Below are 18458 nucleotides of genomic sequence, written 5' to 3' on the forward strand. Positions count from 1 at the left end.
AAACCGGGCACCCTCTGACCGCAGAGCCCTCCCACCTGCGGTTCCGAAGGAAACCCCAACCCGCACATTGTCCTTCCCCAGCAAAGCCAGGTAGGAAAAGCCTTGGGTTTGAAGCCTCTTTTATTTGTGCCTCAGAATCAGTCTGGTGCCCCTGGCATCAGGGAAGGGGGCGAGAGGAACAGTTTCTCTTTGTTCTTTTCCTCCATCTCTTTCGTGTCCCTTCTGAGCCTCACGGGCTGATCCAGGAAGGCCAGTCCCAGAGCCCCCGAACAAGGGTGTGCGGTAGGCCCCTGGCCCTGGCGGGGTCTGTGCTTCTCTGGGTGGATGGGTGGGGTGGGGCAGGGTCGAGCCGGGGGATAGCACCATTGGATGAAGGGTTTTTAAGTCAGCCCCTGGGTGGGGGCAAGTGGGACGCACAACCACAGAGGACTAGCAGCAGCTGGTGGGAAAGGGTGGGTGGTGGTGCCAGGGCCCCGGGCAGGTAAGATATGTCGACAGCTCCAGGATGCACCTGCCCATAAGCAGGGCCGAGAAACAGGGTCTAGTGCTTGCTCCAGCCCAATATGCCCCCCATTCGCCAAGACAACATGAAGGAACCAGGCCTTGCTCAGGCCCGGGGACCATTTCGGGCACCTTCCCTGATCACAAAAACGTGCCTTGGGAATGGGGACACTCCCACCTCTGGCTGCCCAAGGAGAAGCTGGGACCACCCTGAGACCTGGGAGGGGTGTGGGGCTGAGGGAGCCGGGCACCCCGCTAAGTGCACTTGTCGCTGAAATGCCGGGGTAGGGGAGGGGCTGGGCCCTGGTCGTGCTGGCTTGTGTCTGGGACTAAGCAGCAACACAGCACGTGTGGAGCTCAGCTGCCCCCAGGGGTGAAGAGCGGAGATGCAAAGGCTTCACGGACAGTGTCCTGGAGTGGGTCAGGAGCAGAGGAGGACCAGCCTGGAGGAGAAAGGGATGGGGACACTTCTCCTCTAAGGACCCGTCTCCCCGTCAGGACCACCGGCTCTGACCTTGGACAGGTCTGAGCCCAGGGGAGACGGGTGGGGGTTCAGGATACAGCAAAGCACGGGGACCAGGCCATGCCAGCTGCCTCCAGGGCCCTGGCCTGGGAAGGTAACCCCTGGTTGTGCTGAACCCCTTGGCGTCTGGTGCCTGGTGCGCCGCTGCTAAGCCTCAGAGGCGGCGGCTCCAGTCTCCAGCCGCAGCTCGACAGGCGCGCGGGCCGGGGCGACCCTCGCTCCGGGGCGGGTCACGGATGGCGTGGCCGAGGGGCTGGGCAGTGGTCGCTACTGCTCCGTCAGTGAGAGCTGCAGGATGCGCTCCAGCTCCTCCTCCTCGAGACGCGCGCGTCGTCGCCGCTCCTCCTGCTCCTGCGCCGACAGCTCCATGGCCAGCCGCAGCTGCTCGGTGTAGCTCCGGAACACGTGGCCGCCTGGGCCTGGGCCTGGGCTGGGCCGGGGGCTGGGGACCGACGCCGTGGGCGCCGGCTGGCGCTGAGGCGTAGGCGGGGCGCTCCTGGGGGCGGGTAAGATACGTCGAGGGCTCCGGGGCACACCTGCCCACAAGCCAGGCCGGGAGAGAGCGTGGAGACCCCAGGGCAGAGCAGGCCTCGTCACCCTCCAGTGGAGGCCACAAGTCCTGCCTCACCTCCCTGGTTCCCACACAGCTGCGGAGATCCCAGCCCCTACCAAGCCCATCCTCCCAGTCTACCATGGCCCAAAGCATGTGGGCATTTCATAGAACCCCAGTCCCGACACCTATACTGGTAAGGGGCTCAAGGCCATGAGGGCTGAACCCTGCTCGCCCACCCCAGGGACAGGAAAGGATGGTGCTATAAGCCATCTCGATATTGGCAGGAGCCCTGGTGAGGGTACCATGGTTTCTCTGGGCTAAGGGGCTGCTCAGTCGGCACCCACTGTGACACGGTAATGGGGTGCTCTGTGCTTATATATTAGGGAGCAGTGACTGGTGTCTCCAAACCCTGTCTGGACTGGAGGGCACTGACCTGTCCTGTCGGCGACTCTCGTGGGACATGGGGTGAGTTCCTGGCTTGCTGTTGGTTAGCGCCTCCCAGATAGTGACCTGGAGGGAGGGGAAGTGAGCCAGTCAGCTATGGGGATGCCAGTCTGGTGGCCCAGCGTGGCTGTGGGGACGCACCTGGTCGTATTCACTGCCCGCCTCAAGCAGGCTTTGCTGGATGGCAAACTGCAGCAGGTCGTCATCATCATCTCGGGGGGCTGCCTCCCGCTGGCCACCCAGCACACTGTAGCCACGTGGGGCCTCGAACAACGCCGGGGAGATCTCACAGCCGCGGTATGAGGCTGAGGGCACCAGGCTGGGGTCAGTGTGGGGGCTGCCCACCCCTCTGGGCCTGCTCCCCCCAGGAACAGGGGCAGGTGAGGGTGCGTTCTGAGGGGCAGTGTCTCACTCGTCGAACTGGAGCTGCTGACACTGGAGGAGTCACTGCCTGGGGAAGGGGTCTCGCTGCTGGGGCTGCCTCGCACAGACGGCACCGGCTCATCACAGCCATTGAGGTTCCCAAAGGTGATGCGGGCGTTGAGGATGTGGAAGATTGGGATTTCTGAGGATAAGGAAACCATCAGGGGCCACCACCCATGGCCTCACACCTTAACTCTGCCCGTTTACCTCATCTAAGCCCCACCCCTCCAACAGCAGCTACGGAGAAATGGGGCTAGGGTCTCACCAATCTTGACAGGAAACCCAGGTGGCAGGCGCAGGGTAATGAAATCCCGGAGTTTGGCGAAGAGCGCATTGCTGACAGCCATGAGGTCAATGATGGGGGCCACCTGCTCACACAGGGACAGGGGATGCTCCTCACATAGCCACAGCTTGGCCTTGAACCTATGCCCCAGATCCCAAGGGGTGAGGGGCATGGCAGAAGCCGTGGCCTCCCAGCACCTTCTGGAGCCCATGCCCTGCCCTGCCCACCCCACCCCCAGCACCAGCAGGGGGCCTCACTTCTGTGTCTTGGTGGTCAGTTCCATGGGGCGGCCCATGTCACGGCTGCCAAGCTCAAAGTTGGGGTTGAAGTACTCTTCTGCGGTGATGGCAGTGGGGTTGGCTTGGCTCAGAGTCTGAGTGACCAGGGTCTGTACCACATGGGGAGGGGCCCAGGAGGCTTCCTCAGTCCCTGCTGCCAGGCAACCGTTTGGTATTATGGGCCCCAGAGCTGTCTCCCTGCTGCTGTGGAGCTGACATGGCCTCAGCACTGTGGGCATCTGGGCCACACAGGCCATGCTCAGCAGGATGCCTCCCAGGCCTCCTCCTGAGCCACACCCACAGCCTTCCACATAGGGGCACCCCTGGTGCACTCACCCCGTTTTGGGGGCCCCCATGCTGCTCAGCAATTCCCAGGAAGGACTGCAGCGGTGTCTTACAGCCTACAAGAAATGTGGTGTCTCAAGGACACTGCAGCCTTCTGAGGCGGCGGCACCCAAGACCTAGGGACGAGGCTGCTCCTGGTGGGAGGAGGAATGGCTCTCCCACACCACATGCCCAAGGCACTGTCATCGAAGTGTGACCAAGGACTCCAAGGGACAGGAGCCAGGACTACTATAAGCACAGTTGGCATAAAAGTAGGCCTGGGGCTCAGGACACTTCCAACAGTGTCACTCTCCAGATTGGTGACTCTGGACAAAAAAAATACCTGCCTTTGGTGAACAGTTTTGGGATATACACGTGTGTGTGTGTTTTCCTTCAGGCACGTCCATACTAGTGACTTCATTCTGTACTTCTTTGAGGTAGGAACTATGTATTTTCACTTTGCACGGTCTAACTGATGCCCAGAGAGTCAGGTGTGGTATCAACAGGCACAGAATCAGTGACAGGCCCCCTGACTTTCTGCCTAGGGTATGTCCCACTAGACTTGAAAGGCCAATAAATACCACACATGACGTTTCTCATCACTCCCAAATTCAGTGTAGACATTAGTAATCAATTGTAACATTCCTTCCCGTTGAGCCCAAATGTTCCCTTAAATCTTAGCAGCCCTCGGCAGCCACTTCTGATCATTAGGACTAGGCCCTTGAATTGAAGCCCTTGTGTGAAAAAAAAACTATCCTGGCTTTTGCTAGGATGTCAGAGAGAAAATACTGATGGAGGTGCTCAAGCGGGAGATGATTCCTCACACCTCCTCACACCCACCTCTGCTTCCTTACCTTTGACCTTGCCCTTGTGCTGTTCTGAAAGATGCTCTGTCCGTGTCCGGGTGATGAGCTCTACATTGGATGCCCCATACACCTGGGGACAGATAAAGAAAGGGTCAAAGACAGCTCTGGTATCCCTGCCCTATGCTTCCAAAGGCATTATGGACACTTCCTGCAAGGAAGGCTCTGGAACCATTTGCAGGGGGAACTGTTTGCTCCAATCTCCAGGCCTTTGGACAAGTAAATATATCAAGACATTCATTCATTCTCTTATTCATTCAACAAACATTTTTTGAGGAGCTTTTATGTGCCAGGCACTGAGGCAGCAGCAGAGATACAGTGGTGAGCAAACATAGCCAGACATGACCCCTGCCCTCTTTAGGCTCACAATCTAGTTGAAGAGATGAGAAAATGGGCAGTTATACTGCAATATGTGCACTGGTGGGGAGAGCACAGGGCTGTGGGAACAAAAAGCAGAGGTCTTCACCCAGCCCACAGAAGCAGGGAAAGCTTCCAGAAGGAAATAATACAGAACCTTGCAGCATTTGTTAGGCCATTCATTCATCCACAGCACTGTGTAGCCCACATGGGTGATGTGGGGGTCCCAGGGTGACCAACACTTCTCAGGGGTAAAGCATGGCTTTAGAGTCAGGCAGCTAGAGTCTGAACCTCAGTCTGGTCACAGCTGTGTGACCCTGTGCAGGTCATGTAACCACTCCAAGCCTCTATTTCCTCATCAAAAAATGGCCCACATCCTATTCCATCAAGTTGTGAATATTAAGTGGGATACTGTGGAAAGGGCTCAATAAACATCTGCAAAATGAGAATAATAATAGCACCCACCCAAAAGGGTTGCATGAGAATTAAATGAGCATGTGTGTGCGCACATGTACATATTCATACACACATATAAAATGTCAGAACAGTGCCTTGAACATGAATATAGGAAGCGCTCAACACACTCTGGCCATCTGCATCAGCTGCCTCTGAGGCTAGCTCCCTTCCCTCCATGTTGCCTTGCCTCTGCACCTCCAAACCTCAAGGAACCCCTGCCCAGCTCACCGTAGGCAAGAGTTTGGCAGGGTCTGGCACCTGGGAGCTGTGGCCTCACCTTGGCTTCATACCCATTCACCATCTCAGTCTTCTCACTGCGCCAGCCCAATATGCCAGTCTTGTTCCTGGGGAAGGAGAGTGTTGCAGGTGAGGGGGTACCCCACCCGTCTGGCTCCAGGCTACCCAGGCTGTGCCTACTCACCTCTCAAAGGAGATGTTCCTGGTGTCAAGCTGTGTAGTGACAACGGGTGCGGTGAGCCGGCTCAGCACCTGCTCCTCGGTGGGCTGGGCAGCGGCCAGCAGCAGCTCACGGTCCTGCCCAGCCAGCGCCAAAGTCTCTGTGTACACCACCCGGCGGTCGTGGTCAATCTCCATGACCACAGCGCTTGTGTCTGCCAGCCAGGGAACAGCACAAGGGGGATTAGGAGTGACAGGCTGTCCCCAGCCTCCCCACCCTGCCCCACCTCCCACCTGCCCGACCTTGGCCCCTGAAGATGAAGCTGCGGTTCCCTCGCTGCCATGTCATGTGGTCAAAGCCCAGGAGCGTGGTGTCTACCCGCAAGTTCTGACCACTCTTCCACACTTTGTAGGTGTCACTAGGGCAGATCTTGGATACCAGGGGCACTAAGTAGAAGGGAAAGTCAGAGGTGGCTTCAATTTGCCTGGCCCACCCAAGCTGGGCCACCTCAGGGCATGGGGGTCAGGGTTAGTGGTGGGCCAAGAAAGGGTAAGGAAACTGGTGGGAGAGTAGCCCATTCCCCCAACTTCCTCCACACCATTGTAGACCACAGTCACTCAGATATAATCAACCCAAGGCTGGGGACAGGCATGTCTCAGCCACTGCCAAGTCTTGAATTTCTACCATTTGTTCATTCATTCACTCAACCTTCCATCCAATCTTCTAACAAGTATTTATTAAACACCTACTGTGTGCCAAGCACTATTCCAGTCTCTGGGGATACAACATTGAACAAACAGTGCCCCTGCCCTCTGGGACCTTACCTTCCAGCAAGGGGTGACAGGTAACAAATGAACAAATCATTACAAAATGAAGGAAATCATAATAATGGAACTGAGACAGTGTCTGAGGCAATGTGGAAAGGTCTGAGGAGGCAGCATTGATCTGAGAACTATAAGACGAGAAGATGCCACAGAAGAGCTATGAGAAGAGTGCTCCTAGCAGGGAGCAGCAAGTGCAAAGGCCCTGAGGTGTGAGAGTGCCCAGAGAGGCCCCATCAGCCCCTCTTACCCCAGCTTGTGAACTCCCACTTCATCTCCACGTAGAAGTCCTGGGCCTAGAGGATGAGAAGGAGAATGGCTAAGCCTGCACTAGCGATAGTGCTCAAAGGCTACAACACAGAGACTAGGAGGTTGGCCCTCACCTTGCGCAGCTTCTCCAGGAGCATGGGGATGCCCGCCAACCGCTTCACCACCCGCTGGTAGTCCCGGTACCGCAACACCAGCTGCACCAACTCTAGGTCCCGGGTACTCACAGCCTCCTGAAGCACTGGGAAATGGAGAGGCAATGTCACAAGGAAGAACCCTGCCTAGGGCTCCCTTCAGTCAACCAGAGGTGAGGACATAAAGCTGGGAGACCCTGGCTGTGGGGCCAGGATGAGAAGGGGTGCCCACCTGTCCAGCCGCTGCGATTCTCCCTGCCCACGTCTGCACCATGTGCTAGGAGCACACGAGCACAATCAAGGTGCCCCAGCGTGGTGGCCAGGTGTAGGGGAGTACGGCCACGGGGATCCAGCTGCTCAATGTCCACCTGGAGAAGGAGGTGAAGACATAGCCCTGTCACTTCTGAGGCAGCCCATCTGAGCCCAAAAACCTCTAAGCAGGCAGCAACCTCCTGGCTGCTCTGCCTTGCTCACCTCACAAGGTAATGGAAGAGACAGACACAACAAGCTGGGGTCCTGTGAGAGCGAAGGGGCTTGTGGGACACAGCAGGAAGTAACTCTGAGAAAGGGAGGGCCTTCCGCTTTCCTGTCCACCTAAGTCCCCAACTGGGTTCACTCCTTCAAGGCCCCCCAGGCTGGGGCTTACAGGTGGTCTAGAGAGGTTGCTGACCAAAGACAGCACCTGAGACAGGACCTAGCCTGGAGTCCAAGACCACGCCTTTAGAGAGGGCTACCAATTTACATCATTGACATGATCACTGAGTGAGGTTTAACAAACAGTTATAGTAAAACATTGATAGGAATAAAAGAATATGTTCATGATACAACTTCAAACCTACATCTTGTGCCTGTGGGACATTATGTATTAACATTTTAAAAAATCCTATTAATGTTTTGTGAATAGCATGATTATATTGCTTGAGATTTCTGGTGGGTGATAAAAGCATGGTTGTTAAATACAAATATTTAAACATATTCCAGGAGTCTAGAATTTCTAGTTAAATACAGTGTACTGACCATGTGCATGTAATTCCCCCCCTCCTTCCTAAAACTTGATTGAAATGCCTGTAAAAGATGTCTACTCCAACTATGAAGAGATCATTGAAACTATCCTTCCACCATAAATAGAGAAAAACCACTGCTTCAAAATATTTGAAATTGTTTTTAAACATTAGGCAACAGGTAGGCTAGGACTGTGATCCCTGAAGTAAGAGAAACAAAACATGATGGGCCTTATGATTGCCTGGATTTCTACCTGAAGGAACATTCCAGACTGCAATTCAGGGAGGGGAATCTCCATCAGAGCACGATAGTCTCAGTGAAGAGGTGAGGAGACAGACAGGAGTTCAGGGAGGCTGAGGGAGCCAGAAGTTGCAAGGCAGAGTTCAGGAAGGAGGGAGCTATGTAGATAAAAGAGCTCTAGAAAACTGCATGGGGTCCCTTTGAATCTTTGCTGAATACTAAACTTCACATGTATAGAGTGAAACTCAACAACACCAGGCAGAAAAGGAGCAATAAGCTGATAAATTCTCAGCGGTCATCCAGGGCAGGGGGACATTCAAGCTCTAGCCTGCCAGACTGGAGAGTCTTTGTTGTTTACCCCAATTCTTGTTCATTATTCAATAGAGACCTGAGAAAGATTATGCCTTAGTAGTAGGGTTCAACTATCCTTAGAGAAAAGGCTCGCCTAGACCCAATCTAATAATGACTAAAAAGAAACTCAAAAGGATCAAACTGATTTACAAGTAACTTAATTTAGTCTGCCAGAACAAAGCCTAACACTTTCAAGGAGGACAACAAAATCCAGATGCTTAACATCACAACATTTTCAATGTCCAACGTCTGGTTAAAAATTACTAGACATGAAAAGAAGTAGGAAAATGTGACCCATAATCAGGAGAAAAATCCCTTAATAGAAACATAATAAGAAATAATAAAGATGATGAATGGCTCAACATGCTCAAGAGTACAAAGCTAAACATGAGCACGACATTCTGGGGAAAACAAATAGGAGAAAACAAGTACAATACCGGAAATGAAAAAGTCACTGGATGGAAGTAACACTACAGAATAAAAAATCGGTGAACTTGAAGACACAGCAATAGAACTATACAAACTGAAACATAGAGAAGAAAAAAGTACTGGAAAACATTCAAAGAGCCTTAGCAATCCGTGAGATGCTATAAGGCATTCTAACATATGGATCCGAGGATAGGGTAAGGAGGGAGGGGAGATAAAACAAATATTTTCCAAATTTGTTAAAAAAAAAAAAAAACTAGTAGTGGGTTGAATACAAGAAAATATATGTCTACATCCTAACGAGCAGAACCTGTGAATGTGACCTTATTTGGAAGAAGGGTCTTTGCAGGTATAATTAAATTAAGGATCTCAAATGAGATCAGCCTGGATTACCCAGGCAGGCCCCGAATCCAATGACATGTCTCTATAAGACACAGAGGAGAGAGATACATAGAGAGAGGAGAAGTTCCATGGAAGGTGGAGGCAAAGACTGGAGTTATACAGCCACAAGCCAAGGAATGCTTAGTGCCACTAAAAGCTGGAAGAGGCAAGGAAGGATTCTCCCCTAGAGCCTTTGGAGGGAGCGGGGTCCTGCTGACACTTGAGTTTGGACTTCCAACCTCCAAAAACATGAAAATACATTTTTATTGTTTTAACCCACCCAGTCTGTGGTAATTTGTTGCAGAAATTAATGCAAAGATAAATCCACGGGACCAAGAAACTCAATGAATCCCATATAAGACAAGCACCACCAAGAAAATTACACCAAGGTCCATCATAATCAAATACTGAAAAGTAGTGATAAAAAAAATCTTAAAAGCATTTTGGGAAACGATACAGTATGTGTGGAAGAGTAAATATAGGAAATACAACATACTTCTTATCAGACCCCATGCAAGCTAGGAGGCAGTGGAATGAAATCTTTAAAGTGCTAGGGAAAAAACTGTGAACCTAGAATTCTACAGACCATGGAAAATATCTTTCAAAAATAAAGGGGAAATAAAGACCTGTGGACAAACAAAAGCTAGGAGAATTGATTAGTAGAAGACATGCAAGAAATGTTAACACTATTCAGGTGGAAAGAAAATGATACCAGATAGAAATTTAGATCTACAAAAAGAAGTGAAGAGTGCCCCAAATGGTGAATTTATAAGTATAAGAATGTCAACAAAAATATTTAAAACTCACAAAAATAAAGAGGAAATGAGAAATGTCAACACATTTTTAGAGCATGAGAAGTGGTTGGGGCATCACAACTGACTTGGGAGGCAGAGATACTAGAACCTGAGCATTCACAGAGGGACCCCAGCGAGTAGCAAGCCAGATCTCCCCCCTAGCACCCTTGAAAGGTGCAGACCATGCAGACAGTGGAAACAGATGTGGGAGTGAGAGGCTCAGGGGTGAATACAGGGGGGCTGGTTAAAATTCAGAACCCCTGGCTCCTTCCCCAAACTTGTAAAGCTGGGAGATGCCCCCACTTCCCCTCCGCAGGGTGCCAGGGGGTTCTTCTCCACAGCAACTGATCCTGAGATCCACTGGACTCAGAAACATTGGGCTGAGGATGAGGTCACGGGGCTGAAATCTGGTGAACAGTGGAAGCCCAGTCCCTTCACTGCCTCAGGTCCTGACCCACCAGGCAGCCAGACTGCACACACCACTGTTTTATCCTACTCCTGGCAGGAGATTGGACCAGTCCTCCTTGGAGAAACTAACGGCACAAAAGGCCTTGGGGTACAGACATTTGGGGATCCTACAATAAGCAGGGCAGCCTCCACCCAATCATCTTACAGTAGCACCCAGGCATCAATAAGCTCCACACCCTTGTTCTTAAATATGTTCCAATAGCCAGGGGTGCCTGGACATTTGAGGAAAACCATTAACACGAAAGACACCAAAACATACAAACAGATGCTTAAAACTCAGAGGAAAGACTGTCGATGCAGTAAACAAAAGAAAACTTTTTTTGGGGAAAACTAACTTACATCCTCAGAAAAATATGAGAAGAAAACTGAATTCATGAAACAAAATGGGACATCCTGACTTCCCGTGACTTCTCTTCCCCTGGTTTTCTTCATTCCAGCCATTCCTGGACAGCTACACCTTCCCAGTTCCCCATGTTAGTAAACAGGACTGCAGCGCACTCCCTTTCCAGGTAAAAAAAAAAAAAACTCTGCGACTGTCTTTATCTCTTCCTTTTCTCTCACCTTCCATATCTAATCCATCAGCAAAAGCTGCCCTTCTAGGCTCTACCTTCAAAATAGACCCAGTCTTCTCAGTTCTCATCACCATCTGGTTCCCATCCTGGCTGGAGCCGTCCATCTCTCACCTGGCAGCCCTTTTGCCTCCGCACTGGTCTCTCCAGTCTCCTCTTGGCCCTTAAGTCCACTCTCCACATGGCCCTTGTAGCCACAATTGTCATGTGAAAAGTTCCTCAGGTCCTGACAGCCCCTTAGCTTAAAATCTTCCCATCTGGTTCAGAATAGACTCCAACAGTCCCAGGCATCTGTCTGAACTCACGTGCTCTCCCACCTCTCCTCCAAACTCGAGAGCTCTCCTATACGCTGGCCTTCCCTGGAACCATCCTTTCCTAGATTCCCCTGATGGCCACAAAGCTTTCTCCCTCACTCCATTCTTGTCACTGCTCAAATGACACCTCCTTAGAACGGCTGCCCTTACAACCCATTTAAATGACAACTGCTACCTATCCAGCTATTGCCTCTTATCCTGCTTTCGTTCTCTTCCAACATTAAATTGCGTGTTTGTTTTTCATTGTCTCCCTCACCTAGACTGGAAGCTCCACAAAGGGAGGGACTCTTGTTTTATTCAATGCTATATCCCCAGTCCCTAGATGGCGCCTGGCACAGAGCTGGTGCTTAATAAACATGTTAAACAAATGCATAGATGACTACATTTAAGGGACTTGAGGAGGAGAAGGCAATAAAGTACAAAATTGATAAACCAATAAATGGTTGTAGAAGTATATTGTTTATAACTACAGAGGTAAACAACAGAACAGCCTACAGAATTCAAAGTGGTTGCCTCTGGGGAAGCAGAGAGGTGAAGAAGGAGTGAGGACTGCTGCTTCTCATTATCAGTTTTCTAGCAACAGTGAAATATTTTAAAACGTGAGTATGAACTCCTTTGTCAAAAATAAAACATTTTAAATAATTTAAATTAGTTACAAAATTTTTACAACCCTGGGTTGGCCATTTCATCATTTTAAAACATATAAGGAGCGCCCCCCCAAAGAGCGTGCCTGGGCCCTGGAGCCTCTGAGCTGTGGCTTGGAGATGTGAGCAACCCCTTGCTGCTTGTCTACACCAGCTCCCCACAGAGGAGGGGGAGCACTGTTTACTCTTTGCCCCTTCCCGGTTGGACTGCGCCCTTTGGGGTCCAGCCTGAGCAGGGTCCTGAGCCCTGGGGTGGGAATGCGGAAGATACACAGACCCTGAGCTGGCTGAAGGGGTTAGGAGGTGGCCTTCCCATGGCACTGCAGCCCAGCCCTCCAGGACTCCCCCTGCTCCACCCGCTGCTGCTGCTAACAAGGCCCCAGAGAGTTGGCAGGGCACGCCACCCAGCCCCAGGCTCCAAGTGCTGCCTGCCACCTCCCCCTCGGGTGCCCCAGCCCCAGGCTCTGGAGAGAGGCTAGCCCTGCTTGCTGGGCAGGGGGGGCCCTCCCCACACCCACTCCTCCAGAGCTCTCCCGACAGCCTTCCCCAAAGCACTGCCATTTTCCAGGGCCAACATGGGCCCTGCATCCGCCTAGCCAAGACACAGAGAAATTCCTGCAACCAGCCCAAAGCAGGGCCTAAAGTATAAGTGGCACCTTGCTACAGGCCCAGGCAGGAGAATTCATTAATTTCCTCAGCAAAGGCCTACAGCTGTTTAATTGCAGGAATGAAAAGGTTTCCCAAGAAACTCGACACCCAGCCCTCCCCACCAAGAGAAGGGAAACTGCATCTCAGCAGACCTCAGCAGGAGTCAAACACAGGGGTCTTCAAGCCCAGGAGCTGGGGCTCCCTGGGCAGAGAGCCTCCCTGCTCCCACTCACACGTGCAGAGGCATCATAAGGATTCACAGTCTGACTCTAAACTCACAGTACATATGCACCCCTGAGCGTACCCCAGCTGCCTTCTGGCTCTACAGGCATGTATCTACTCCTGTGTCCCACACGGGTTGCTGCCAGCGTTTCTGCACATGCATACCCCTTGAACAGCGCTAGCAGGGTATTTTTCTAACATGTTTAGCATTAGCGGAATCCTTTCCTTAGGTGAAATTTTACAAGGACACACCAAATGTACAGCCTGAGCACGGATGCTGGAGAAGAAAGGTGAGGGGCCCTAAGTGTGGGGCCTGGCCTGCTCAGCGTTTGTCTCCTTTCCTGGCCCTCCTCCCTTCCTCAGCCCCAGCGAGAAGAGCCAGAGGCTGATATGGTCACTGCTTCTCAGCTCTCCCACCAGGGAGCCTGAGTGCACCAGAGGGCACGGGAGGCAGGATGCTTCCTCACGCTGAGCTGGGCAGGCGGTGGTGGCACCTGCTGATTCCCTCCATCCTGCCCCACGCAGCCCCTCCCCCTCAGCCCAGACACATTGATTTTTGGTTTCTGGGGTTTGCGGCTCCCTCTACTGAGCTTCCCACCTCACCAGTTGTGGTGATGGCCCACACCTGGGACTGCCCACTTTAGGGGGAGAGGGGTCACAGATGCTCCTGCACACAATGGGTACCTTGGTGGGGCAGCCTCTGAGCGTCCAAGGGTGCCACCCCATCTTTCCTGCTTCTAGGTCAGAAGGGTGAAGTAGGGAAAGCAGGAAGGAGGACCATGGCAGACACAGCCCCAAGAAAAAAATGTTTTTTTGAAACCAGTCTCTGAAACCTCTGGAGTACCTGTTGCTGGGGAAGAATCCTATTCACCTCCCACAGGGAGCTATACAGTGTAACCTCCACCTCCCACCCCCAGGGAACCAGGGACTCGTGACTCCAGAACCAAGGCCATGGCCAGCTGGCTGTACCAACCTCAGGGCCTCACCAGCCAAGGGGGAACTGGCACGTCCACTGGCCTCAAGCCCCTGCCCCTCCCAACCTGGCAGGGCATGAGCATGGCAGGAAGCAGGGCACCCAGCAACCATCATACTGTCAGGTGCCAGCTAGGGGGGGCCACAGACCCTTCACTTCACTAAAACACACCTGCTGGGCATCTCCCATCTCCTCACCACTCCCTGCTTGCAAACCTCAAAAGATCAAGGCTGCAGGGATGAAAAGGGGCTGAGCAAAACCCACGAACCTGCTCTGAAGTCTGCCATGCCACCCCCTCCTCAGCCAGCCAGCACTGCCATGCCTGCCCATGGGAGGGCCTCTGCACGGCTTTCTTGGAGTGAAGAAGAGGCAGCTGTGCCAAGTGAAGACCAGGGAAACCCAGCTGCCGTTTGCTTGACAGCCTGGATGTTTTCTGGGACAGTTGATACCAGGAGGACCAGAGGTCAAGGAACCCCGCCTGGATGCCTGGGGTCTATGGGGCTTCACTGTGGTGTTAGGTGGCTGCCTGAGAACCATCCCCTGCAGGAAATAGCTGGGTTGGGCATCCTCAGCTCTCCCTGGGCACCCAATACCCTGAGGAGTGAGCAGTGCATATCTGGACAAGCTTAGCTCCGGGTCAGCCCTGGAGTCAGGATATAGACAGAGGTCTCTCCCCCACAGAGTCCTCTCCCACCCAGAGGCCTCTCTACCCAGACTGATTGGCACTGCTTTTCTTGGCACCCTCAGAGCGACTCCTGACTCCTTTGTGGTTGAAAAAGGTTAATTTCAACCAGTGTTCTATATGCCTCCTACCCTGGATCAGGGCAAGCATTGTCCATTTCAAGGAGACACTAACTCACCACGGTGGGGGCATGGGAAGGTGGGGGTAGGGGTGAGTCTGGTTTCTGTTGCAGCCTCAGGGGAGCAGAAGAGGAAGGCTCAGTGGCCCCACACCACTCCTGCCCACAGTGTGCTCCAGGGCTCCCCATCCCAGGCTCACCTCAGCAGGAGGGCTGCTGACCCCAGGACCATCAGTCAGAGAGACCTGTGTGAAAGAGCCTTTGCTACTACACATTTTGGCTCTCTCCAATCTCAGCAAGAAAAGGACCACCCAACCCTTGGGCAGGGGAGTGTCACTGAGGCATTCTGGAGATCAGCCACTACTAGCCTTCTGCCTAACAAGCCAACCCATTGGGAAGTTCCTCTCAGATCAGACTTAAATCCCTCCAGCTGTAAGCTCTGTCATCTGTAACCTGGCTTGTCTTCTTTTGCCCTCTGGGGAGGAAACCAGAGAAAAACCAGAAGAAACCGGACTGACTGTGTCTCACCACCACGCACACCACACCGCACTTCCCTGTTCACACCTTGCATCACCATGACGGGGTCTTCCTGAGAGCAGGGCTATGCCTCATTTGTTCATCTTTGTCCCCCAGGACCTACTCCTCTGCCCTTGCTTCATTTACCAGGCATTCACGGCTGCAAAACACTCCTCTATGATAGATAGAGACTTGGTCTGAGGAGCAACTTGGAGCACCCGTGTGTAAGCAGACGTAGAAGAGAAGTGGAACACCCCGGTCAGTCCAGAGGCATGGAGACTCAGGCCACCCCAACATTTCCTGGGGCTGCTTTTCCAAGCTGGATGCCACGCTGGTCTGAGGGCCCAAGGGTGGACTTCAGAGACACACTGCAAACACCACCCCCTCACTGTCCGCTGATGTCCCGCTCTCCACCTCATTCGTCCCTTGGGAAGCAGACAGCTCCTCAAACTGAATTTCCTGTGGCTCAGAAAGTGCCCCTCAAAAGGTATATTCCTAAAGGTGGCAACTCCTGAGTGGACCTCTCCCAACACATGGCCCCTGGGCCTCAGAACCTGGCCAAGTCTGCAGGCCTCCCCTTGAGGCAGACCAGGGCAGGCTGGCCCAGCTCTGGCTCCTGCTTCCCCAGCCTGGAGGGTGGGTCGTCCATGCCACAAGTGCCTACCTGTGGCCTGGGGGCCAAAGGCAGAGTTGAGAACTACCTATGACCCCTGGCTGCCCTGGTCTGTTAGAATGGCCAGGAGACTCCATCCCTTTACCCCACCTCCTTGGAGGCCACTGCCCAGCCAAAGCTGGCTGATCCATCAGTTCTCACTGACTAGGAACCAGGGAGGCTGCTCTGTGGGCAGAACCTCAAATCCTCCCTGTGGCCAGTGGCCCTTAGCTTCCTCAGCGCCTAGAAGTCGCCCCAGCACCAGAGGGCAGGAGAGCACCTTTCAGCGCCTGGACAAGGCCCTTCAGGGCTTCCCAAAGGGGGTCTCTTTCTCTTCCCCAACCCGAGGGGGGCCGGGGTCTGAGGGATCCAGGGGCTCTGTCAGTCTGGGCAAACAGACCAGGAGCTCACCATGAGGGTGGAGGGCACTGGGTGGGGCTGGGATGCCAGGGAGGTCACAACCTATTCTCTGATCCTTGACCAATGACCCCCACTCCCCTTCACACACTCAGGCCTTACCCACCTCCGCACCCTCAGGGGAGGTGTCGCTGCTCGGCTGAGCTGGCGGACTCTCCCACTGGGAACACAGACCGAGCCGGCAGCCCCTCCCCGCAGCCTCGGCGGAGGAGAGGCACAGTGTCCCCTACCCAATCTGGGAGGTGGTCCGCAACACGTGTGGGCCGTCGGTCGAGACCGGCGGCAACGGGCGGGGGCCGCTGCCATCACTCCGGTCAAGAAGCACAAAAGCGGCGGCCGCGAACAAAGAAGCGCTGCAAACTCGCCGGGAAGGCGGGACAGCCCGCGCCGCGCCCCCTCCCCACGCCAGGCGGGCGTGCCCGGGGTCCCCGTGGCGCCCCGACGGCGCTCTTACCTGGCCCGCGCGGACCTCCTTCTCCAGCTCGCGGTGCCGGTTGTGCCACACGAGGTAGTGCAGGGGGTACTTGCCCTCGGGCCCCTTCCTGGCAGAGGCGTTGGCGGGGATCATCGCCCGCTCCTCATGCCGGGGCCGCGGGGCCCGGCCCGGGAGGAAAGACGGCGCCGGAGCCGGGGCCCGGGGCCGCAGGGCGGGGGACCGGCGCTGCCTGCTCGCAGAGCTGCAGCTCGGGCATGTGCAAGCGGCGCCGGCGGGCGGGGGCGGCACGGTGCGGGCTGCACGGGCCGCGGGCGTCCTCGCGAGGCGGCGGCGGCGGCGGCGGCAGGCTGCGCGGAGAGGCCCCCACCCGCGCGGGGAGGGAGCGGGCACTCGGCGGCGCGGCGCGGACTCGCGCCTCGCCTCCCACACCCCCGCACACAAAGGCGTCGCTCGGCGCCGGCGCGGGGGCGCTCGGGGCACGGGCCCTGGGGACACTGCCGCCGCCGCAGGGACGCGCGCCCGCAGCCCCCGGCTCCCCACGGCGACATAGCCCAGCCCTCAGCCCGAGCGGCGGACAAGAGCTGCGGGGATGCAGGAGAAAAAGGAGGGGACCCGGGCGCCCCGGGCTGGGCTAGTTAAAGCTCGGCCCCGCGGCATCATGGGGCTTGTAGTCCGCCTAGTGGAACTGGGGATGGCAGGTGGCCGGAGAGGGTTCCGCACTGTCCCCCTGATACCAAGAGAGAATGGGGAGTCAGGCCTGACCGGAACGAACGGCAGCAGTGTCCTAACACCAGGGCCTGGGATGCATCCCCACCCTCTGGCATTTTGCCTTTTGCTGGGGAGGGAAGGGGCTACAGGCCTTGCTCAAGCATTAGGAGGTGCGGTTAGATGTATCTTTCAAGATTGAGTTTGAGTCGCAGTGGAATGTGAAGAGGGATCACATTTCAAGAAAAGAGTGACTGATGAGAGGCGCCCGAGAAGGGTGCAGGACAATGATTCCAAGGGTCATTGGAGGCAGCAGAGATCTGGCACTTGAAATGATACATAGGAGTCTTCCCTGCCCTTTTATAAAATTAAACTCCATCGTCCACACTTGACATTAGAAAGAGAATGTCCATTAAGGCTGGGAGCACAGCCCTCTGCCCCCATATGCTGTTCTTTGCAAGGATCAGAGTGGGACTGGGCAGAGAAAGCAGCAGGTGGCAGCTCCCACCTCCACCGCTTGTGGTCCCCTAAGGAGAGGAAGTGACTGATTCCAGAGACTGTCTCCTTCCTGAATAACCCCAAGACAAGGAGTTCCCTTATGCACTATACATGGAGGATTAACGTCCAGGACAAATCCAGAAATAGAAGTTTGTGATGACAACATGACCTGTCCTTCAGAAAGGTGTGCTTCTATTAACCTATTACAGTTGTTGGAATTCCTGCAAGAACCTTCCTACCCTTCTAATAAATTCCCTCTTTTATTCAAACTTAAAAAAAAAATCACTGCAGAGTCTGTGGCAAAAGTGGGATTGGCCTTGGCCTCTGGGGCCACCTAGATAAAGTCCTCCGAGAGGAACTGGGATGTTAGAGGGACCTGAGTTCAAATTCCTTCTAAACAAATGACTGACTTTATTTAAATTGCTTACATTTTCTGTTTTCTCAGACCAGTCACCTCTAAAACGAAACTCTAAATACTCCCTGGTGAGGTGAGCTAAGGATAGTAACTGCCCTGGAAACGGAGCATCCCTCCCCCAACCAAGCGACTGAGACAGGTGGTAGGACCAAGCACAGTGCCTTCTGGAGTCCACCATAGAACAAGACAGGAATAAGGGATTCCATAGCAGCCCACTTGGAATAATCCAAGAAGTGTTTGTGTGGGAGGTGCTGGCAAAAGCTTACAAACTCTCCTCGCTTCTCTCAGGTTTCTTTGTGCAGGCTTCTCTCCTTGCTCCTCCACACCCCGCGGGGCCAGGCTCCGGCGGGAAAAGGAGGAGGT

The 18458-nt window shown here is 54.1% G+C and overlaps 1 protein-coding gene across 8 annotated transcripts; it reads right to left on the bottom strand.

The window, feature by feature from the left end:
* Nucleotides 1-104: 104 nt before the first annotated feature.
* ANKRD13B (ankyrin repeat domain 13B) lies at nt 105-16678 on the bottom strand. Of its 8 annotated transcripts, none has more exons than XM_036906271.2 (15): nt 16496-16678; nt 6857-6992; nt 6607-6731; nt 6474-6519; nt 5705-5848; nt 5427-5616; nt 5283-5349; nt 4184-4265; nt 3342-3406; nt 2985-3115; nt 2710-2867; nt 2434-2586; nt 2163-2326; nt 2011-2087; nt 105-1520 (listed from the first exon to the last, which is right to left on the bottom strand). In XM_036906271.2, the coding sequence occupies exons 1-15, from the start codon at nt 16607-16609 to the stop codon at nt 1292-1294; spliced, it is 1881 nt and encodes a 626-aa protein (XP_036762166.2). In that variant the 5' UTR covers nt 16610-16678; the 3' UTR covers nt 105-1291. The 8 variants fall into 8 exon arrangements, 6 of the variants coding, with proteins under 6 accessions (XP_036762166.2, XP_036762165.2, XP_036762172.2 ...); XM_036906270.2 differs by having other exon boundaries at nt 105-1560; XR_005028959.2 differs by having other exon boundaries at nt 1366-1520; nt 2710-2812.
* Nucleotides 16679-18458: the final 1780 nt, after the last annotated feature.

Source organism: Manis pentadactyla, chromosome 4, assembly GCF_030020395.1.
Source record: "Manis pentadactyla isolate mManPen7 chromosome 4, mManPen7.hap1, whole genome shotgun sequence".
In the NCBI taxonomy this organism is placed as follows: domain Eukaryota; kingdom Metazoa; phylum Chordata; class Mammalia; order Pholidota; family Manidae; genus Manis; species Manis pentadactyla.

What these genes read in the sequence shown, in the direction of transcription:
- ANKRD13B (XM_036906270.2), bottom strand. Translation starts at nt 16,609, where the DNA reads ATGATCCCCGCCAACGCCTCTGCCAGGAAGGGGCCCGAGGGCAAGTAC. An exon ending in GAATCGCAGCGGCTGGACAG is followed by an intron (nt 6,732 to 6,856) that starts GTGGGCACCCCT and finishes TCCATTTCCCAG; the next exon opens with TGCTTCAGGAGGCTGTGAGT. An exon ending in CGGGCAGTGAATACGACCAG is followed by an intron (nt 2,088 to 2,162) that starts GTGCGTCCCCAC and finishes CCCTCCCTCCAG; the next exon opens with GTCACTATCTGGGAGGCGCT.